Source organism: Macaca nemestrina, chromosome 9, assembly GCF_043159975.1.
Source record: "Macaca nemestrina isolate mMacNem1 chromosome 9, mMacNem.hap1, whole genome shotgun sequence".
NCBI lineage: Eukaryota > Metazoa > Chordata > Mammalia > Primates > Cercopithecidae > Macaca > Macaca nemestrina.
Window position 1 is genome coordinate 69779139 of NC_092133.1, and position 23052 is coordinate 69802190.

The 23052-nt window shown below is 43.0% G+C and overlaps 1 protein-coding gene across 5 annotated transcripts in view; it reads right to left on the reverse strand.

The window, feature by feature from the left end:
* LOC105466224 (cilia and flagella associated protein 70) overlaps window positions 1-23052 on the reverse strand; it is a 125482-nt gene that overhangs the window by 99815 nt on the left and 2615 nt on the right. For 4 of the 5 annotated variants that reach the window (XM_071068764.1, XM_071068761.1, XM_071068763.1 and 1 more), the window contains exons 2-8: window positions 20619-20721; window positions 19235-19421; window positions 13859-13957; window positions 13591-13670; window positions 10187-10366; window positions 6680-6862; window positions 761-855 (exon numbers count right to left, since the gene is read on the reverse strand). In XM_071068764.1, the coding sequence (XP_070924865.1) occupies window positions 761-855; window positions 6680-6862; window positions 10187-10366; window positions 13591-13670; window positions 13859-13957; window positions 19235-19421; window positions 20619-20681 (887 nt within the window). In that variant the 5' untranslated portion in view covers window positions 20682-20721. Of the gene's footprint in view, window positions 1-760; window positions 856-6679; window positions 6863-10186; window positions 10367-13590; window positions 13671-13858; window positions 13958-19234; window positions 19422-20618; window positions 20722-23052 lie in introns of those variants that run through there. The other variant, XM_071068765.1, reaches the window with a different exon arrangement.

The window sequence follows — 23052 nt, forward strand, 5'->3', positions numbered from 1 at the left end:
GGTTCAAGCGATTCTCCTGCCTCAGCCTCTCGAGTAGCTGGGACTACAGGCAAGCACCACCATGCCCAGCTAATTTATGCCCAGCTAATTTATGCCCAGCTAATTTTTCTATTTTTAGTAGAGACAGGGTTTCACCATGTTGGCCAGGATGGTCTCAATCTCTTGACCTTATGATCCGCCCGCCTTGGACTTTCAAAGTGCTGGGATTGCAGGTGTGAGCCATTGCACTCAGTCGACTTTTTTTTTTAAGAGACAAGGTGTCACTCCATTGCCCAGGCTGGAGTGCAGTGACTCAATCACAGCTCACTGCAGCCTCAATCTCCTGGGCTCAAGCAATCCTATCACCTCAGCCTCACAAGTAGAGACTACAGGTGTGTATCTGCACCAAACTAATTTTGTGTGCGCATGTGTGTGTGTGTGAGCCAGGGTCTTACTTTGTTGCCCAGGCTGGTCTTGAACTCTTGGCTTCAAGAGATCATCCTGCCTCCCAAAGTGCTGGCATTATAGGCATGAGCCACCAGGCCCAGCTCAGACTTCTTTTATACAAAAGAGGAATAAGCATTCACCTTGCTTAAACCACATTATTAGCTGTTTCTGTTATTAGCAGATGAACACAACGTCACTCTAATATATAGATGTGATAAATGAAAGTCTCAATCTAAAATCACCTTAACTCAAATATAAATAAAATTAACAAAAGTAACATTTCTTCCCACCTACAAGCCTTTGTGGGTTAGACATATTTCCTTCCTCTTCTTACCTGACCACTGCAGAAGGATCAAGGTAGCAGCGACTTTCCAAGTCCCAAATAATCCTTTTCTTTATGCACTCTGCTTGATTCCTAAATTCACTGTCCTGTAAAATATAAGATAAAGACTTCTGTTCTCTCTATCTGTGCCATGATTTCATTCTGCTCCATCTATAGGGCATTCTTTTAATGGATTTGTTCACAATACTTTTCTTACGACTACTATTACTACTATAAGTATGACTACTATTGCAACTACTACCACCACCTTAAAATTATGAGTACTTTATTAATAAAGTATATAAGATAAATTACATATATAATAGTTACATTGATCCGGTACTAAGATCCAAATACTGACTAAGATAACCCTAATCAATGATTCTCAAATCTAGATGTACATTAAAATCATCTGGATTTTTTTTTTTTTTTTTTTTTTTTGAGACGGAGTCTCGCTCTGTCACCCAGGCTGGAGTGCAGTGGCCGGATCTCAGCTCACTGCAAGCTCCGCCTCCCGGGTTCACGCCATTCTCCTGCCTCAGCCTCCCGAGTAGCTGGGACTACAGGCGCCTGCCACCTCGCCCGGCTAAGTTTTTGTATTTTTAGTAGAGACAGGGTTTCACTGTGTTACCCAGGATGGTCTCGATCTCCTGACCTCGTGATCCGCCCGTCTCGGCCTCCCAAAGTGCTGGGATTACAGGCTTGAGCCACCGCGCCCGGCCCTTTTTTTTTTTTTAAATAACACCTGGACCCGGTGCAGTATCTCACACCTGTAATCCCAACACTTTAGGAGGCCAAGGCAGGAGTACTGCTTGAGGCCAGGAGTTTAAGACCAGGCTGGGCAACAAAGTGAGACCTCCATCTCTAAAAAAATTTAAAAATTAGCCGAGTGTGGTGGCATGAGCCTGTGGTCCCAGCTACTCACGAGGCTGAGGCAGGAGAACTGCTTGAGCCTAGGAGGTTGAGGCTACAATGAGCCTCAATAATCACACCACTGCATTCCAGCCTGGGTAACAGAGTGAGACCCTGTCTCAAAAAAATAAAAAACCAAAAAAGCAAAAAACACCTGGCATTGGTACTATTTTAAAAGTAAATTCTTACATAGTTTACCTGGGTTAAGGCTTGGCCATTGTCATTGTTTTCAATACTTTCCTGGTGACTGTAATGTGCAGCCAGGACTGAGAATTAACAATCTAATCTAAAACATAAAATATAATCTGAATGTCTAAAATAAAATGTCTGATCTAAATTCAAATAGAAATCTAAGAAAAGTATGAATTTTCACTAATCACAATGATGAGAAAAGATACTGCGCAGTGTTTTTCCAATATTCCTAGCCTCATCTCTACTATTTTATATATTTAGAGTCAGACAATGAAAAATAATTCAACCATCCTTATTTTACAAATTATTTTATTAAATGTTTCCATCAGTGGATTATCAGCTCATTCAAGAAACATCTGCAAGTGTGTTATACTATTTTCTATGCCCTTGACAAATTTGTGGTAATTTATATAATTAATAATAAGTATATTAAAGTATGTCCATACAATGTCACATTATACAGCAAGTACAAATAAAGAAAAAGAATGAGACTGCTTTTTATGTAATGTGCAAAAATCTCAAAAATACACAACAAAGTAAAACAAAGCAAGTGCATATAGTGTGTTTAAGTATGTACTCTTTACATTTGTGTAATAAAAATGATGGGGAAAGAATATATGTATGTATTAGTGTATGCATATATATATGATTAAACACAACTCAGTTTTAAAAAATGAAAAACCGGCAGGGTGCAGTGGCTTGCGCCTGTAATCCCAGCACTTTGGGAGTTGGAGGTGGGCAGATCACTTGAGGTCAGGAGTTTGAGACCAGCCTGGCCAATATGGTGAAGCCCTGTCTCTACTAAAAATACAAAAATCAGCAGGGCATGGTGGCATGCACCTGTAATCCCAGCTACTCAGGTGGTTGAGGCAATGAGAATAGCTTGAACCCAAGAGGCAGAGGTTGCAATGAGCTAAGATAGCACCACTGCACTCCAGCCTGGGCGACAGAGTGAGACTCTGTCGCAAACAAACAAACAAACAATAATACCTTGAGATAAAGGAAAAATAGCAGTGTCTTCCCAACAGATTCTAGTTCTGAAAATAACAAGACTTTGAATACTTCCTGAAAATCTGGACTTCTAAAGATAAGAACTTTTATCGGCCGGGCACAGTGGTTCACACCTGTAATCCCAGCACTTTGGGAGGCCGAGGCAGGCGGATCACCTGAGGTCAGGAGTTCAAGACGAGTCTGGCCAAACATGGTGAAACCCCATCTCCACTAAAAATACAAAAATTAGCCAGGTGTGGTGGCAGGTGCCTGTAATCCCAGCTACTTGGGAGGCTGAGGTAGGAGAATCGCTTGAACCCAGGAGGCAAAGGTTGCAGTGAACCAAGATCACGCCATTGCACTCCAACCTGGGCAACAGGAAGGAAACTCCATCTCAAAAAAACAAAAAAAGAAAAGAACTTTTATCCCTGATGTTTATTATGCTGATGTCTGAAGATATTTTATAACCTTTGTATATCTGAGAATCAAGTGAAGAAACCTGCAGTTTTGCCATCATGAATAGACTAATGTAAATGGGGTAACGTTGGTAATTTTGTGTTGCTTTCTTATAAAAACATTTGACCTTGAACAACACAATTTGAATTGCCCACTTATATATATGCGGATTTTTTTTTTTTTTTTTTGAGACAGAATCTTGCTTTGTTGCCCAGGCTGGAGTGCAGTGGTATGATCTCGGCTCACTGCAGCCTCTGCCTCCCGGGTTCAAGCGATTCTCATGCCTCAGCTTCCTGAGGAGCTGGGATTCAGGCACACACCACTATACCGGCTAATTTCTGTGTTTTTAGTAAAGACGGGGTTTCACCATGTTGGCTGGGCTGGTCTCAAACTCCTGGTCTCAAGTGATCAGCCCGCCTTGGCCTCACAAAGTGCTGGGATTACAACCACTGCACCTGGCTCATATGTGAATCTTTTTTTTTTTTTTTAGACAGAGTCTCACTCTGTTGCCCAGGCTGGAGTGCAATGGCACCATCTTGGCTCACTGCAACCTCTACCTCCTGGGTTCAAGTGGTTCTCCTACCTCAACCTCCCGAGTAGCTGAGATTACAGCTGTATGCCACTACACCCAGTCAATTCTTGTATTTTTAGTAGAGATGGGGTTTCACCATATTGTCCAGGCTGGTCTCGAACTCCTGACCTTGTGATCCACCCGCCTTGGCCTCTCAAAGTGCTAGCATTATAGGCATGAGCCACCACATCTGGCCACGTGGATCTTTTTTAAACCAAACATGGATTAAAATACAGTATTTGCGGGATGAAAACCCACATATATGGAGGGCCAACTTTTCCTATACATAGTTACTATAGGGCTGACTGAAGGACTTGAGTATGCACGAATTTTGCTATTTGCAGGGGTCCTGGCAACAATCCCCCAAGTATACCAAGGAATCACTATACTTTTTTGTTTGTTTTGTTTTTGAGACAGAGTCTCGCTCTGACACCCAGGCTGGAGTGAGGTGGCACAATCCTGGCTCACTTCAACCTCCGCCTCCCGGTTCAAGTGATTCTTGTGCCTCAGCCTCCCAAGCAGCTGGAATTACAGGTGTGTGCCAACATGCCCAGCTAAGTTTTGTATTTTTAGTAGAGACAGGGTTTCATCATGTTGGCCAGGTTAGTCTCGAACTCCTGATCTCAGTGATCCACCTGCCTAGGCCTCCCAAAGTGCTAGGATTACAGGCATCAGCCACTCCGCCCAGCCAAGATGACTATACTGATTTTTTATTTGGTGAGTCAGTCCTGAAGTCTGACTCCCTTTCACAATTTCCAAGGAAACCTTTTCTTTACTTTTCTAAATGCTTCTGTCTCTGAGTCTTCCTTTGACTTATGTATTTCCTTTTATAGACATAAGAAAGTATCTAGAAGGAAACACAAGAAACTGTAACAAAGGTGATGACTGTCACAGAATCCTTGGTCTGTTGCTTTTCCAGCAGAAAACCTCTGTGGCTGGTGGCACCTTTGCCCAAATTTTGGTTGGGCCTGGTAGGCTCGTTTCACTCACTTGGCCTGGCAGGCTATGCTAGGCTTGCATACTGGCCAGGATCCCACGCCTGCCAAGGGTGAGCCAGGCATGGAGCATTGAGGGGTGTGTGAGTAAGCGATCATGGGGTCTGGCCATTGTGCACAGCCAGGCATGCTGGCTGCAGCAGAGCCAGAAGCTCCAGGCACCACCACAGGTGGCAGCTCCCTGTGAGGCTGCGGCTGAACCAGGCATACTGCAAGCAGCTTCCATGGCTGGCACCAGGGAATGTGGTGGTGCTCAGAAGCTTGGAGACACCCAGAAACTGAAGAACCCCTGGTGTCACAGCCCTGGCTCAGGGAGCTCCTAGGTCTGGGCTTCCCAAAGGACCACAACTCTTCTCTCTTCTCCCCTTTTTGTCACCCACAATGTGATGAGCAAGGGACATGTTTCAGCCCTGTTTGTGTTACAGCTCTTTCAGCCCCACCATTCCGCAGGTCCTGAGTTCTTGTTTTGCATCCAGGAAGAATGAGGTACACAGACAAGTGGAGGGTGAGTAAGGCAAAGAGGTGCTTTACTGAGCAACAGAACAACTCAGAGGAGACTCACTGAGTAGTGGTAGCTCCTCTCTGCAGGCAGGTAGTCCTGACAAGTGTCCAGCTCTCAGGAGAGGGGAGACCCACAGTGGGTAGCTCCTCTCCACAGGCGGGACGTCCTGACGAGTGTTCAGCTCTCAGCAGAGAGGAGACCAACAGTGGGTAGCTTCTCTCCACAGGCAGGTCATCCCATCCTTTGCCTGAGTCTGGTTGAGTCCTGGGTTTTTATGGGCTTCAGAGGGGAGGAAGTGGATGCTGATTGATCCATGGGAGGCCATGGGTGGGGCCAGAAAAGTACCTTAAGTTCTCATCCCTGTCCATGGGAACTAGCAGCCTGGCCCCCAGACCTAAGGCAGTCCCTGGCCTGAAGGTGGGGTTTCACTGGGGACCTGCCCCTTTTCGCCCAGGAACCTGTCTGCCTCCTGCTGCCATCCACAGTGCCCTGGCTGTTCATGCTGAGGGGTGCCTGCAGGCCCATGCCAAGCTGCCCTCAGTGGCCCCTTGGACTTTCTCCCATGCTCATGGGTGCCCAAAGTCTGGAGGGGGATCAAGATGGCCGAGGGTTGGTTTGTCAGCACTGCCCTGAGTACATGCACACCTGGCCAGGTTGTGACAGCACCGGGCTCGGCCACAACTTTGCTCTGAAATTGGAGCAGGCACCAGTAGTAAGCAGAGGCCAGGCATCAGGAGCAGGCACTTCCAAGCCTGTGGGGGCAGGAGGGCTTCCCAGATTCCGAGAGTGCAGCGATGCCTGGGTATGCAGCTGTGGCTGGGCAGCTGCAGCTGCACATGGGAGGGAAGGGCTCCCACTTGTTCCCAGCTCCTGCCAGCTCCATGGAGCGTGTAGGCCCAGCCAGGACTCCCCCACTGCAGCCAGCATCATGGCAGGAGCTGCTCCAGACTGGCTACTGCTGCCATCGCTACTAGGGTAATGAGATGGGGAGGAATTAGAAGGAAGAGACATGACTAGAGGGATACTTTCACTGCATAGATCTTCATTTTTAATTTTGACAGTAACTGATAATTACCTATTCATAAGTCAATAAATTTAAAATAAAATAAAGAGTATATGTGATATAAATTATTTTGTTTTCTGGACTTAAGAAGTCAGAAGATATCTGAATCAGAATTAGATATGTGTTTTATTTTGGCATGTAATTATTTTGACAGGTGACAAATGTATATAAATCAGAGTAATTCACAAAATGTTTTATCATCTGTCAGTACACTAAGTTTATCACAAAAACCCGTATATCAGGCTCTCACCTCAGGATGGTTGAGTTCTCCTTCTTCTTCTTCATAGGGACCACCAACAATGAATGCATCAGGAATGTTATTAGCTCCTGGAGCCAGAATGTTGGCAATTGGCCACTTTTTGGGCCGGGGAACTGGTTCTCTTTCCCCTCCAAGCTTCAGAGTTCCATTCTTAAATAAAATGGGATAGTCCTTCTACAGAAATAAATACCATACGTCAGGAAAGTTTATAAAGGACTTTGAAATGGACAAGAAGATTAATCAAGTCTTTTCAATGGAATGCTGAGTGTTGTCAAACATACCCCACTATGATTAATCTGATTCTAGAGAGCGGCCTGTGCCTTTCATTGTCTTTGCACTATTTTACAACTCTGTAACCTATAGACATTTGATAATAATGCAAATTATTCTGGTTCATAAATATGCAGATATAGTTTGTCCAGTGGCAATGTAACTGATTATTTCCCTGAAGCTAATGACAAGTTTTGAATTATCGGCAAATTCATTTCAGCATTCCTGATGCCTGTATACTCCTTTGAACTCATTGTCACATTTTACTGATTCCCTCACTAATAAGTTAAATAAAATCTTGGACCAACTTTTGTGTTATTTTATACGAGAGTTGTGTTTATACCTGTTTAAAAATTATCCTTTAGAAAACAAACTAAAATCTGGCAAGGGGCTAAAAATATAGGCATTTTCATGTCTTATAACTTATCCAAAGAATACTTGCAGTAGAAAATTGGTAAAATATATAAGTAGGCAATCTATAGAAGGGGAAATTAGAACATCCAACATTTAAAAAAAAACATGCTACATTTCATTAATAATCAGTAAAGTGCACATTAAAACAATGAGGTAACAGCCAGGCAAGGTGGCTTAATGCCTATAATCCCAACACTTTGGGAGATAGAGCCAGGAGGATCACTTGAAGCCAGGAGTTCAAAACCAGCCTGGGCAACATAGCGAGAACCCTACATCTACAAAAAAAAAAAATTAAAAATTAGCCAGATGCAATGGCATGCACCTGTAAACCCAACTACGTAGGAGGCTGAGGTGAGAGGATTGCTTGAGTCCAGAAGTTCAAGGTTACTGTAATCTATGCTTGTGCCACTGCACTCCAGCCTAGGTGATGGAGTGAGACCCTGTCTCTTATTAATAGATAGACAGAGAGATATATAGATAGACAAAGGACAGGAACAAGAAGTTTACTGGAAAAGAAAACCAAATGGCCCTTAAATTAAAAGAAAGTTCTATTTCCAACACTATAGCAAACTAAAGTACAACAGATCCTTTATCAGCAACAAACACACAACAAACTAGATAAAGTAGAACAGCAACAACAACAAAAAGTTATATTTTATCACATAGCCAAGGTCAAAAGAAGTAAATGAAAGTCTAGGCTGGGCACAGTGGCTCATGCCTATAATCCCAGCACTTTGGGAGGCCAAGGCGGGCGGATCACAAGGTCAGGAGTTTGAGACCAGGCTGGCCAATATGGTGAAACCCCGTCTCTACTAAAAATACAAAAATTAGCTGGGCGTGGTGGTGGGTGCCTCTAGTCCCAGCTACTCGGGAAGCTGAGGCCAGGAGAATCGCTTGAACCCAGGAGGCAGAGGTTGCAGTGAGCCGAGATCATGCCACTGTACTCCAGCCTGGGCAACAGAGCGAGATTCCGTCTCAAAAAAAAAAAGAAAGTCTAAAAGTGCCAGAACTGGCAGCAGCAGCAACTCAATACCCAAGGTATAAGCTCATGAGCTGATGCTGTGCCAACCTAGGAAATGTCAGACCCAGACACTACTATACAGAAGCAAGCATGGCCCTGTGCCCAGGCAGGACAGGAAGCTGGAACTAAGGCTGCTGCATTAAACTAGGACCTGGGCGTGGTGGCTCATGCCTGTAATCCCAGCACTTTGGGAGGCTGAGGCATGCAGATGACCTGAGGTCAGGAGTTCGAGACCAGCGTGGCCAAGACGGTGAAACCCCGTCTCTACTAAAATACAAAAAATTAGCTGGGCATGGTAGCGGGCACCTGTAGTTCCAGCTACTCAGGAGGCTGAGTCAGGAGAATTGCTTGAACCCGGAAAGCAGAGGGTGGAGTGAGCCGAGATCATGCCACTGCACTCTAGCCTGGGTGACAGAGCAAGACTCCATCTCCATCTCCAAAAACAAAGCAAAAAAAAAATCTAGAACCTGGAAGGGCAACCTTTCATCAAATATCAGAATAAAGGAGCCGTTTTCAAGTTTAAAATGATGCAAGAAACATAAAAGAAAAAAATTTAACTATTAAAAAACTTTTGTATACCAAAGCAACGACCCAAATTAAAAATAAATAATAAACCAGAAATAAACATGATAAACTATAAATTGACAAACTTTCAAGAAAACATTATTTTTCTCTACATATGAATTTGTTTGTTTTTTTTGAGACAGCATTTCACTCTTGTTGCCTAGGCTGGAGTGCAATCTTGGCGCGATCTTGGCTCACTGCAACCTCTGCCTCCTGGGTTTAAGCGATTCTCCTGCCTCAGCCTCCCCAGTAGCTGGGATTACAGGCACCCACCACCATACCCGGCTAATTTTTTGTATTTTTAGCAGAGATAGGGTTTCACCATGTTGGCCAGGCTGGTCTCGAACTCCTAACCTCAGGTGATCTACCTGTCTCAGCCTCCCAAAGTGCTGGGATTAGAGGTGTGAGCCACCACACCCCAGCCAGAATTTAAAAAATCAGTAAGAAAAATACTAAGACCTCCAGAAGAAAAAAAAAATAAAAGGCACTTTCAATTATCAAAATTAGCAAAAACAAAGAAAAAATTTTCAATACAATCCCAAAGTTGGAGAGAGGGCAATGCACAGATCTGCCTCATATAGCTATGTGAGTTGTTCCCTGGAAGGGTGATCAGCCATCTCATTTGCCTAGGACTGTCCCAGTTGTGGTACTGAAAGTCCCATATCCCAGGAACCTCCTAAGTCCTCAGCAAACTGAAGAGTTGCTACACAACTTTAGTGGGTCATTCACATACACGGCCCTGGAAATAAGACAAGTGAAAGTGTTAACTGAATAGAAGTCTTTTAGCAAGCAATTTAGAAATCTCCATCAAGAGCTTAAGAAACTCCATATCCAATCATTCCTATACCTGGAAATGTGGCCTAAGAAAATAATCTGGAATTAAGAGAAAGTTTTGTTTAATAAAGCACATTGCACAAAATCTGCAAAATGTACACGCAAAAATAATCTGTATAGAAATACACCAAAATTGGCCATTTTAAATGTCTTACATATTTTCTACCATACATTTATATAAATTATATTTAATGCACAATATATAATAAATATGTAAATCCTAAACATTAAAATCTGTATATAAAATAGAGATAAACTGTATTTTTCAAGCCTAAAATAAATCTCAGCTATTAGCAGTACAATGTTTTGAATGAAATCTTAGAGGTGAGGAAGAGATGACCATATGAGTACAGACATGTTTGAATCTCTATAAACATCTGGCAGTAGGGCTTTACCTCTCCAAGTGATGGAACTTGCAGACCGACCATGTAGTTCTGCCCAGGACCTGTTGGAATGAAGGATTCAGGCACAGAGTAAGCAGCCTCCAGCGTGACCTTTAGTAGATTGCCCCCTGAGATCTGGGCTGTGGTCAGTAAAGGCTCTGCCACTAATACTTTAACTTCAAGACTGCACTGCTGTAAAAGAATAAAATCATGCAACATTTTGAAAATTGCCAGAGATCTTCCTTTTTTGCATTACCTCATTTGAATCTCATATTACTGTTCAAGATAAGAAGGTAAAGCTTAATTATTTCCATAAGTTGAAATCATGTTCTCTAGGTCCCGTGAGTTGGAGATAGAGCCAAGAAGAGAATCTATTCCTAAACTGTTCCCTTCCCACTCTACCATATTGAGGTAAAGTATATATATAAATACATATAAAACAGGAATTGTAAGAGTCTATTGAAATGTTGGCCAGGCATGGTGGCTCACTCCTGCAATCCCAGCACTTTGGGAGCAAAGGCAGGTGGATCACCTGAGATCAGGGGTTCAAGACCAGCCTGGCCAACACAGTGAAAACCCATCTCTACTAAAAATACCAAAATTAGCCAGGCGTGGTGGTGCACGCTTGTAGTCCCAGCTGCTGGGGAGGCTGAGGCAAGAGAATTGCTTGAACCCAGGGAGGCAGTGAGCTGAGATCGTGCCATTGCACTCTAGCCTGGTCAACAAGAGTAAAACTCCATCTCAAAAAAAAAAAAAGGTCGACAGAAGTTGCACATGAGTAAGTGAGATTGGGTGCTTTTTTGCTAGTCTATATTTTATTATTATTATGGTAATTTTTAAATTAAATTAAATTAAATTTGAGACAGAGTCTCGCTCTGTTGTCCAGGCTGGAATACAGTGGCACAATTTCGGCTCACTGCAACCCCGCCTCCTGGGTTCAGGTGATTCTTCTGCCTCAGCCTCCTGAGCAGCTGGGAGTACAGGCGCACACCACCACGCTCAGCTGATCTTTGTATTTTTAGTAGAGACGGGGTTTCAACATATTGGCCAGGCTGGTCTTGAACTCCTGACCTCGTGATTTGCCCGCCTCAGCCTCCCAAAGTCCTGGGATTACAGGCATGAACCACCGCACCCGGCCTATTTTTGTAATTTAAATGTAATGCTTTGTAATAAGAAAATATTTTTTTTCTGATAGATATGTATATATTCCACATAAATAGGTATAGACATATATGTGTATACCTCTGACATTTTCACTCAGGATACATACAAAGTAGGTTTTAAATGTGTATTGAGGCTGGGCAAGGTAGGCTCTCGCCTGTAATCCCAGCACTTTGGGAGGCCAGGGCAGGCATATTACCTGAGGTCAGGAGTTTGAGACCAGCCTGGCCAACATGGTGAAACCCCATCTCTACTAAAAGAGAATATACATAAAAATTAATCGGGCAGAGTGGTGGGTGCCTGTAATCCCAGGTACTCGGTAGGCTGAGGCAGGAGAATCGCTTGAACCCAGGAAGTGGAGGTTGCAGTGAGCCGAGATCATACCATTGCACTCCAGGCTGGGCAACAAGAGCAAAACTCCATCTCAAAAAAAAAAGAATGTGTATCGAATGCTAGGCACTCTGCTCCATCACTAGGGATATAAAGACAAAGAAGACATAGTTCCTTTCAACATAGAACTCATGTCATAGTGCCAAGATTTATGCGAAATCTATACTAGAGACCTGTACAAAATGCTGCAGTCAAGGAAACCAAGGAGGGAGTGAATAATTATTTGGCTGGGTTGACATTTATAGGATAAATAGGCATTTACAACCTGGATTAGCAGAGGAAGGAAAGAAAAAACCATTCTGGATAAGAACAGTTTTTGTGGGCTGGTCCAAAGGTAGTGAGTTATTTCAACTGACTGTTTGCAGTCAGTTACAGATCAAATTCTTTGTTCTATTCTTTCCCGTGTCTCACTACTGCACTTGGCTGGTCTTAGGGGGCAAAAACAGTCTATGTAAAGAGGGATTGGAACAGTATGGTATCTTCCATTTAGGTATATGTAAGTAATTCAGGATTCTGGAACTTGAAGTATTAATATAAGGAAAGGAGTAATGAGAGATGAGGTTGAAGGGGGAGGCTTCCATTATAAAGGATGCTGTATCCCTGATAAGCAATCTGGACCTTAACTTGTAAGCAGCGGGTGAATCCATGAACTACACAGTACTAAGTAGGGGAAGAGATAAGATCAGATTCACTTTTAAATCATTGTGCAAGCCATGGGGAGGCTGAACTAGAGGGAGGTAAAGGTAGGTACAAGGCTATTTGTAACTATCCAAGTGAGAGATAATAAGGCAATAAAGAGTAGGAATGAAGCCAAAAAGAAAACCTAAAGACACTTAGAAGATGGAAAAGGCAGGATTTGGTGAAAGGCAGATTTGAGGATTGGCTGTAGTTAGGGTCTGAGGGAACAGTCATAGATATAATTTAGGTTCTATGTTCCATGATTTCATGGATGGGTGATGCCACTAGTCAAAAAACTAAGATAAAAGGAAGAGTAGGTTTCAGGGAAGATACTGAGTTCCGTTTTGGAATGTTGAGTTTTAGGTGCCTATGAGATAACATTATAGAGGTATACAGTAGGTGCTTATAAAGTTTGATATTCTAGAATTCCAGAAAGGGGTCTGGGCTAGAACTGTTGGATTAGAAATTTTCAGTGAGAGGCATGCTACCATGCCCTAAAGTATATGAGGTGCTTTCATATACTATTTGATCCATCAGGACATAGCTCAAGAGTTATTTCCATGGTTAAGCCTTCCTTGCCTCTACCCGTGGACAAAGTAACTGATACCTGCTCTATGCCCATGTGCCTCGCTTCACCATTTAACCACACTGGGTTGTAATCTATGATATGTATATTGTGGGCTTTTCAAAGTAGGACTCCGCCTTATTATCTTTGTCTCCCAGAATCTAACACTAAGTGTGCTGTGAGAAGAAAATGCCCGGCTGGGCGCGGTGGCTCAAGCCTGTAATCCCAGCACTTTGGGAGGCCGAGACGGGTGGATCACGAGGTCAGGAGATCGAGACCATCCTGGCTGACATGGTGAAATCCCGTCTCTACTTTAAAAATACAAAACACTAGCCGGGCGAGGTGGCGGGCGCCTATAGTCCCAGCTACTCGGGAGGCTGAGGCAGGAGAATGGTGTGAACCCGGGAGGCGGAGCTTGCAGTGAGCTGAGATCCGGCCACTGCACTCCAGCCTGGGCGGCAGAGCGAGACTCTGTCTCAACAAAAAAAAATAAAATTAAATTAAAAAATTAAAAAAAGAAAATGCCCAATGCATTACACTTAACTGAACTGAACCTTAATAGCAGACAGAATTGTTACACTGAATGGCAGGCTGAAATGTTGAGAGCTAAAACTCTGATTACCTTAGCACTTGATCTAGGAGTTTCTAAGGGTGAGCCTTGCACAGGGTGCAATGGAACTGTTGTTTGAAATGAACTCTGTCCTGCAAAAAGAAGCCCAAGTTGAGCCAAAGAAGAAAGGGTTAAGTTGGGATGACTGCAGGCAGAGATAAATGTGCCCACTTTACCCCTCAAATGCCTCAAATTCATTGAGGCTAATTTCTATATCTCTCTGGGGCTAAGTTTTTATGAGCTTTGCCATTTCTGCTTTTGGGCAAAGCACACATCTGACCTTCCAGTAAGGGAAGAAGGTCCACCACCGCCTGACCAAGAATTAAGGTCTTCTCTTCTTTCTGTTTCTTTTCCTTTGGTAAAACTTCAGTCACAGTTACTAGAAAAATCAAAACAAAGAAAATGAGACATTTAAAACATCCACCCGATAACCAAGGTGCAACACACAAAGCATTGGCAAAGATATGTACGTTAAAAAAAATTAACTTGAAAGTAAAGAAGGCATCAACATCAGTGACTTCTGGTGGAAAATACCGGACCACTTCAGAGACTTTTGAACATTTTGCCTGCAAGTTATAATAAGAAATAGGTTTTAGATCATAATCATGTACATGCATGTGTATAAAAGTAACTGAGGCTGGGCGCAGTGGCTCACGCCTGTAATCCCAGTACTTTGGGAGGCCGAGGAGGGCAGATCACCTGAGGTTGGGAGTTCGAGACCACCCTGACAAACACGGAGAAACCCCGTCTCTACTAAAAACACAAAATTAGCCAGGCATAGTGGCCCATGCCTGTAATCCCAGCTACTCGGGAGGCTGAGGCAGGAGAATCGCTTGAACCTGGGAGGCGGAGGTTGTGGTGAGCCGAGATCAAGCCATTGCACCCAGCCTGGGCAACAAGAGCAAAACTCCATCTCAAAAAAAGAAAAGAAAAAAAAAGTAACTGATACATATGATTATATAACAAAGCTTCATATAATATTAATCTTTACTAGGTCAAAATCCTTAGTTATTTTCTATTCTATTTCATATAGAAGAAATTACTGGTCATAATGCCCATCAATTGATCTTACGAATGGCTAAAAAGTCACAATCTGAAGTTTGAAAAACACTGCTCTAGGGTGGGCGAGGTGGCCCAAGCCTGTAATCCCAGCACTTTGGGAGGCCGAGGCAGGCGGATCATGAGGTCAGGCGATTGAGACCATCCTGGCTAATACGGTGAAACCCCATCTCTACTAAAAATACAAAAACAAAATTAGCCAGGCATGGTGGCGGGCGCCTGTAGTCCCAGCTACTCAGGAGGCTGAGGTAGGAGAATGGCGTGAATCCGAGAGGCAGAGCTTGCAGTGAGCAGAGACTGGGCCACTGCACTCCAGCCTGGGCGACAGAGCGAGACTCTGTCTCAAAAAAAAAGAAAAAGAAAAAAGAAAAAGGAAAACATTGCTCTAGATCCCCTATATTGCCTACCATAAGGCTTGACACATTTTGGAGTAATCCTGTAGCACGCAGAGTATGTACAAAGTTTTTCACTGCAGCATTACTCTGTGTGCTTAACACTTATTATAACAATTTCAAAATTTCAAATACACAAAGTAGAATAGTGTAACAACTATCCATATAACCATAATCTAAATTTAACAATTTTTTTGCTTCATCATATGTAGCTTTGTTTGCTCAAATACTTTTATCATATTTTCTTTTTTTTTTTTTTTTTTTTTTTTTTGAGACGGAGTCTCGCTCTGTTGCCCAGGCTGGAGTGCAGTGGCCGGATCTCAGCTCACTGCAAGCTCCGCCTCCCGGGTTCACGCCATTCTCCTGCCTCAGCCTCCTGAGTAGCTGGGACTACAGGCACCCACCACCTCGCCCGGCTATTTTTTTGTATTTTTTTAGTAGAGACGGGGTTTCACCGTGTTAGCCAGGATGGTCTCGATCTCCTGACCTCGTGATCCACCCGTCTCGGCCTCCCAAAGTGCTGGGATTACAGGCTTGAGCCACCGCGCCCGGCCTTTATCATATTTTCTTTGTTTGCTGAAGTACTTTTCAAATAAATTACAGACATCATGACATTTTACTCCTAAATACCAAAATACACAAATCCCAAGTAAGATATTTTCCTAGAAAACCACAATCACTTTACCACATTTGGCAAGTGTGTGATAATAGCATTAAATAATTCCTTAATTCATCTAGTGTCCAGTTGATATTTAACATTTCCCAATTATCCCCAAATTTATTTTATAGCTGGTCTGTTCAAACCAGAATCCACTCAAAGACCACGTGTTGCATTTGGTTGTCATGTTTCTTTTCATTTAGACCAGTCCCCCCTTTCCACATACTTCTTCTCTCAAACATTTCTCTCTTTTGTTGAAGACACCAGGCCAATAGTTATACAGAATGTTACACGTTCTAGATTTGTCTCGTTTTATTCCTCATAGCATTTAATTTGTTTCTCATTTCCTGTGTTTCCTACTTGGGTTCAGTTTCAGCGTTTTCAGCAAGGATAATAGAGTTTGATAACATATTTACCTATGTGGTATGTTATCAAACTCTGTGACCTTTGTAACCTGACAGATGAAAATAGCATCTAAGCATAATTTTATTTTTTTGTATTAGAATCAGGTTGAAATTTTTTCCATATATTTAAGTACCAGTTATAGTTTCTTTTCCATGAACTTTTCATATTCCTTTCATATGTTTTATATACTTTTCCATTAGATTCTTGCTCTTATTAATATGCAAGAGCTCTTTAAAGGTAAATTTGCCTTCTGTCTAGAAATGAATTGCAAATTGTAATCCAGTTTGTAGCTTGTCTTTTGCAGTTGCTAATGAATATATATATATATTATTTTTCTGTGGTTTCTACAGTTGTGAAATACTTACAAAGGCTTCATCTCTCGATTATTTTAATTCCATGATTTCTTATGGTAGTTACACGATTTAATTTTTTACCCACATTTTATCCAGCTGGTATTTATTTTGGTAGTTTGTTTGTTTTTCAAGACCAGGCCTCACTTTGTCACCTGGGCTGGCATGCAGTGGTGTGATCTCAGCTCACTGCAACCCCTGCCTCAAGGGCTCAAGTGATCCTCCCACCTCAGCCTCTGGAGTAGCTAGGGCTACAAGTGCTCACCACCACACCCAGCTAATTTGTGTGTGTGTGTGTGTGTGTGTATATATATATATATATATATATTTTTTTTTTTTTTTTTTTTTTTTTTTTTTCTGAGATGGAGTCTCGCTGTGTCGCCCAGGCTGGAGTGTAGTGGCGCAGTCTCAGCTCACTGCAAGCTCCACCTCCTGGGTTCACGCCATTCTCCTGCCTCAGCCTCCCAAGTATCTGGGATTATACCCGGCTAATTTTTTGTATTTTTAGTTGAGACAGGGTTTCACCGTGTTAGCCAGGATGGTCTCGATCTCCTGACCTTGTGATCCGCCTGCCTTGGCCTTCCAAAGTGCTGGGATTACAGGTGTGTGTGAGCCACCACGCCCAGCCCCAAAGTGTTGGGATTACAGGCATGAGCCACTGCACCCAGCCACTGTTTTTTGTTTGTTTGAGACAGAGTCTCGCTCTGTCACTCAGGCTGGAGCGCAGTGGTGTGATCTTGGCTCACTGCAACCTCCATCTCTCAGGTTAAGTGATTCTCCTGCCTCAGCCTCCTGAGTAGCTGGGACTACAGGCATGCTCCACCACCCCCAGCTAATTTTTGTATTTTGAGTAGAGATGGGGGTTTCACCATGTTGACAGGCTGGTCTTGAACTCCTGACCTTGTGATCCACCCACCTCAGCCTCCCAAAGTGCTGGGATTACAGGCTTGAGCCACTGTGCCTGGCCCATTACATTTTTTTAATTCAATTGAGATCTTCCAGTTCTTGGAATGACTTACGGCTTTCAGGTGAAACCCGGACTTTTCCTGTTGTTATGAATCTCTGGATCTCACTTACACCTTCTGTTTTCAGCTGGCGTTTTCCAACACCACCCCAACAGAAGAAGGAAGGAGATGCTGCCTCATTACTGCCAAGTTGGGGGTGGAAGTCTAGGTTCCCTACTCAGCCTCTGCTGACACCTGATGTGGGCAGTTCCTCATTACTGTTGAGCAGGGGAATTGGAGTCCTGATTCCTTACTTGGTTTCCACTGATACCACAGTGTGTGTGGATTCATTACACCTGGGTGATGGTGAAAGCTCTGACTCTAAACTAGGCCTCCTCTGATACCACTCCAGTGGGAAGCAAAAGGGCACCTTGTTACTGACAGTTTGGGAGAGAAGTGCAAGATTCTTGTGGTCTCCACTAACATTATGAGGGGTGGGAAGGGGAATCATTACCAGAGGGGATAAAAGTCCTGGTTCCCTACTTGGTCTTCTCTGACATCACTAGGGTAATGGAGAATCTCATTTTTGAGCTTTGTGAGAGTGGAAGTCTAAGCTCTCCACTCAGCTTGATTGAGGGTGGGGGCTACAGTTTTTTTTCCTATGGTTTTTAGCTGGAGTAAGGAATTACTCTCTAAAACTTTTCTGTCTTATTAGGCTGCCCCTTTCATAGTCTTTTGGCTAAACAGAGCAGACTTTTATCAGGCTTGCTTTCTTTTTCTTTTTTTGGTCTGTGCCCATTGGTGTCTCCAGGTTGCCACCTTCTTCAGCAAGAAGTATGAGATATATAAGGCAAAAAGAAAACCCAAGGAACTCACCACTGTGTCATTCCCCAGGTCCCAAGTTTCCTTCTCTCCACCTTTCAGAGTCTCTTATTTTTATATATAATGTCCAGGGTTTGTAGTTGTATTCAGTGGGAGGAATAGAGAAAAGTACATCTATTCCATCTTCTCAAAAGTTTTGCTTTTAATCCTTTTTATTTCTAATTAATGCGCTTAAGATTATAAATGTACCTCTAAGTACAACTTTAACTATATCCCACGAATTCTGATATTTAGTGTTTTACTGTTGATCTCTTCCAAATGCTTTGCAATTTTTATTATGACTTTTTTATTTGTCCCATAAATTATTCATAAGTATGTTTTTAAATTTCCAAATAGTATTTTGGCTATCTTTTTGTTATTGATTTCTAATTTTGTTGATTGTTACATTTTGGCAGAAAAGGTGTCTGTATGCTATTGATCCTTTGATCTATGGTAGGACTTGCTTTATCGCTTAGAATGTGGCCAACTGCTATCATAAAAATGCTCCTCCTGTGTTTTAAAAACATATATATTCTTTAATGGTTAGTACAAGCCTATGATTATTCCTAGGGAAGACTTTTTTCTCTACCCAGGATCTAGACAGAGATGCTTAAGCAGATTTTATTTTCCTGTTCCATACTTTTTGAGATCTTAACTTGTGATGGGGAGGTGATCTCAGTCTCTATTCCCCCATCAACAGCAGCCAAAGGTTTTCTGTCCTTCTGAGAGCATTAAAACCCAAGCCCCTAGGTTTTGGAGTACTGCCTTCTCCCTGCACACTTCCACTAACACATACACACCAACAGCAGCTGTTCAAGATTTCCAGGTTTCAGTTCCTGCCTTGCTTCTGGAAACAAAGGAAGTGCCCTTTCTTTCTCATGATTTTAGTTACATGTTTAAAAGAATGTTTTGGTTCTGCTTTTCCCATCCAACATGATAGGGAAGAAGGCAATCAGGACATTGATTTTTAGAACCACAAGGACTTACAGAACACAGGTTTGTGAGCGAGGTCATCTAAAGTGATTCCTCCTTCAGGATTAAACTCAAAACTGCTAGTGAAGTTGTATTTTGCACTTCCTTCTGGAGAAACAGTAATTTTTGCAGAGTCTCCCAGAACCACTTGATTGAATTCTGCCCGAATAAAGGTAACTGGAGTATCTCCTTTAAAACCTTTCTGTTGGCAGAAACACACCACTTTACAATTATATTTAAATAGAGAATTTTCCTACACATCTGGCAACCCATTTTGATTTGGGCTAAATAGCATTTTTCATTTTTTCCTAACAAGCAACATCACAAATACAAAAGGAATAGGTAGAAAAATAATTAAACAAATCTAGTTTTACTTAAATGCAACATTCCATTTAAGTGCTGTTATGTTGGAGTTTTGAAAACAACATTTATTGTGTTTCACCTGATAATAGAAGTATACTGAGGAACATTTTTAAAAGAAAGAAAATTAATTACCTGCAATCTTACTGTAACATGTAAGCATTATTAACATTTTAGAATATATTTTCTAGCGTTTTGTTGTGAATATATGGATGTGCACGTGTATACCCATACACACACACATAGATACAATTTTTTTTTTTTTTTTTTTTGAGGCGGAGTCTGGCTCTCTTGCCCAGGCTGGAGCGCAGTGGCCGGATCTCAGCTCAGTGCAAGCTCCGCCTCCTGGGTTCACGCCATTCTCCTGCCTCAGCCTCCCGAGTAGCTGGGACTACAGGCGCCGGTCACCTCACCCGGCTAGTTTTTTGTATTTTTTAGTAGAGACGGGGTTTCACTGTGTTAGCCAGGATGGTCTCGATCTCCTGACCTCGTGATCCGCCCGTCTCGGCCTCCCAAAGTGCTGGGATTACAGGCTTGAGCCACCGCGCCCGGCCGATACATTTTTATATATGCATTTTAAAACAAAGTGGAGCTCATTAATTACATCCTCTTTGAAATGATCTTTTTAAACTTAATATACTGAATATTTTCCCATTTCATTATACTCCTAATTTTTAGTACATCACATTGTTGTTGTTGTTGTTTTAATTAATCAAATAGAATTAATCACAAGGGAAACTCTGGAAGAATTCAGATCCTTGTCAGGAGAAAGGGAAAAAATTATATGTGAACTGCTGTCTAGGGAAACTAAAACCACTGTTTCTTTCATCCTATTAAATTTAGTATTCAAATTGCCGAGTATTTGAGACACACAGTAATGTGACTTGGAGATCACAGACTAACAATAAGGAACACTGAGGCGGAATGCCACTGCTATATAAAGCCAGGAGGTTTGGAGGTAGAGAATGAAGCAAAATTCCATTACTCCTGCAGGTACTCCCAAACTAAGGATTTTGTAAATTTCCAAAAGTAACTTTACCAAATCATATCCCTCTGTCACGGTGATCTGCACGAGTCTGCCTGTTGATGGCACTTGCTCCATATCACCAACTGGGAAAAGTCCCTCTGGTTTTCTTTGGTCTCTGTAAACAGAATGAATCAACCTGTCCCCTCATGTACCAGAGCTGCAAAAGTACCCATATTCCATCATAACCAATACCAGGGAGAACCTAAGGAAATACCATAGTCCAGCACTGTTTTATTCCCCACATCCAACCTTTGCTGCTGGACAGGCAGTGCTTTAGGGAGCTGGTCACAAGGATGATTTCACTGGTTAGCACTAAAAGATGTTTATACAGGTAACTAACCCATTAAGCACAAAGTCTCACAAGACAAAGTAGGAACACCTTGACCTCCCATACCCTACATCAGGGGTCCCCAGCCCGAGTCATGAACCAGTACCAGCCCGTGGCCTGTTAGGAACCGGGCCGCACAGCAGGAGGTAAGCAGCAGGCAAGCAAGCAAAGCTTCAATTCTATTTACAGCCATTCCACATCACCTGCATTACCACCTGAGCTCTGTGTCCCGTCAGATCAGTGACGGCATTAGATTCTCACAGGAATGTGAACCCTATTATAACTGAGTACATGCAAAGGATCTAGAATCAAATGCCTGATTTGTCACTGTCTCCCATCACCCAGAGATAGAACTGTCTAGCTGCAGGAAAACAAGCAGGGCTCCCACTGATTCTACATTATGGTGAGTTGTATATTTCATGATATAGGCTGGGCGCAGTGGCTCATGCCTGTAATCCCAGCACTCTGGGAGGCGAGGCGGGTGGATCACGAATCAGGAGTTCGAGATCAGCCTGTCCAATATGGTGAAACCCCATCTCTACTAAAAAATACAAAAATTGCCGGGCGCGGTGGCTCAAGCCTGTAATCCCAGCACTTTGGGAGGCCGAGACGGGTGGATCACGAGGTCAGGAGATCGAGACCATCCTGGCTAACACGGTGAAACCCCGTCTCTACTAAAAAATACAAAAAACTAGCCGGGCGAGGTGGCGGGCGCTTGTAGTCCCAGCTACTCGGGAGGCTGAGGCAGGAGAATGGCGTAAACCTGGGAGGCGGAGCTTGCAGTGAGCTGAGGTCCGGCCACTGCACTCCAGCCTGGGTGACAGAGCGAGACTCCGTCTCAAAAAAAAAAAAAAAAAAAAAAAAAAAACCAAAAATTAGCTGGGTGTGGTGGCATGTGCCTGTAGTTCCAGCTACTTGGGAGGCTGAGGCAGGAGAATCACTTGAACCTGGGAGGTAGAGGTTGCAGCAAGCTGAGATCACACCACTGCACTCCAGCCTGGGCGACAGAGTGACTCCGTCTCAAAAAAAATACATAGGCCGGGCGCGGTGGCTCACGCCTGTAATCCCAGCACTTTGGGAGGCCAAGGCAGGCAGATCATGAGGTCAGGAGATCGAGACCAGCCTGGCTAACATGGTGAAACCCCATCTCTATTAAAAATACAAAAAAATTAGCCAGGCATGGTAGTGGGCACCTGTAGTCCCAGCTATTCTGGAGGTTGAGGCAGGAGAATGGTGTGAACCCGGGTGGCGGAGCTTGCAGTGAGCCGAGATTGCGCCACTGCACTGCAGCCTGGGCGACAGAGCAAGACTCCATCTCAAAAAAAAATATATATATATATATATATATTTTAATTATTATATATTACCATGTAATAATAATAGAAATAAAGTGCACAATAAACGTAATGTGCTCAAATCATCCCCAAATCATCCCCGCTGCCCCCAGTCTGTGGAAAAATTGTCTTCCACAAAACTGGTCTCTGGTGCCAAAAAGGTTGGGGACTGCTGCCGTACATCCTTCACAGTGTTCTCTGGTAACCTTTTTTTTTTTTAATCTGCAAAGCTCCCTTCAAACATTATTTAACTTCTCAGTTTTACAAAAATATATTTTGAGAGCAGGAAAGAAGCAACCACATAAAATGGTAGTCCATTGGAAAAGGTCTTAATATATATACCTTATTTAGTCAGATATACTGTCAATTTTACAATACTAAGGGCACAAACAATTTCAAAAATAAATTGGATATTTGTTTTTTAGAAAAGGTCTTTTCTCTCTCCTTCCTTCCTTTTTTTTTTTTTTTTTTTTTTTTGTTTTTGTTTTTGTTTTTTCAGGCTCTCACTCTGTCACCCAGGCTGGAGTGCAGTGGTGCGATCACAGCTCACTGCAGCTTCAACCTCCCAGGCTCAAGTGATCGTCCCACCTCAGCCTCCTGAGTGGCTGGGACTATAGGCATGCGCCACCACGCCCAGCTAATTTTTGTATTTTTCGCAGAGACAGGGTTTCACCACACTGTCTAGGCTGGTCTCGAAGGCTAGGCTCAAGCAATTCGCCCACTCAGCCTCCCAAAGTGCTGAGATTAAAAGGCATGAGCCACTGTGCCTGTTGAAAAGGCCTTA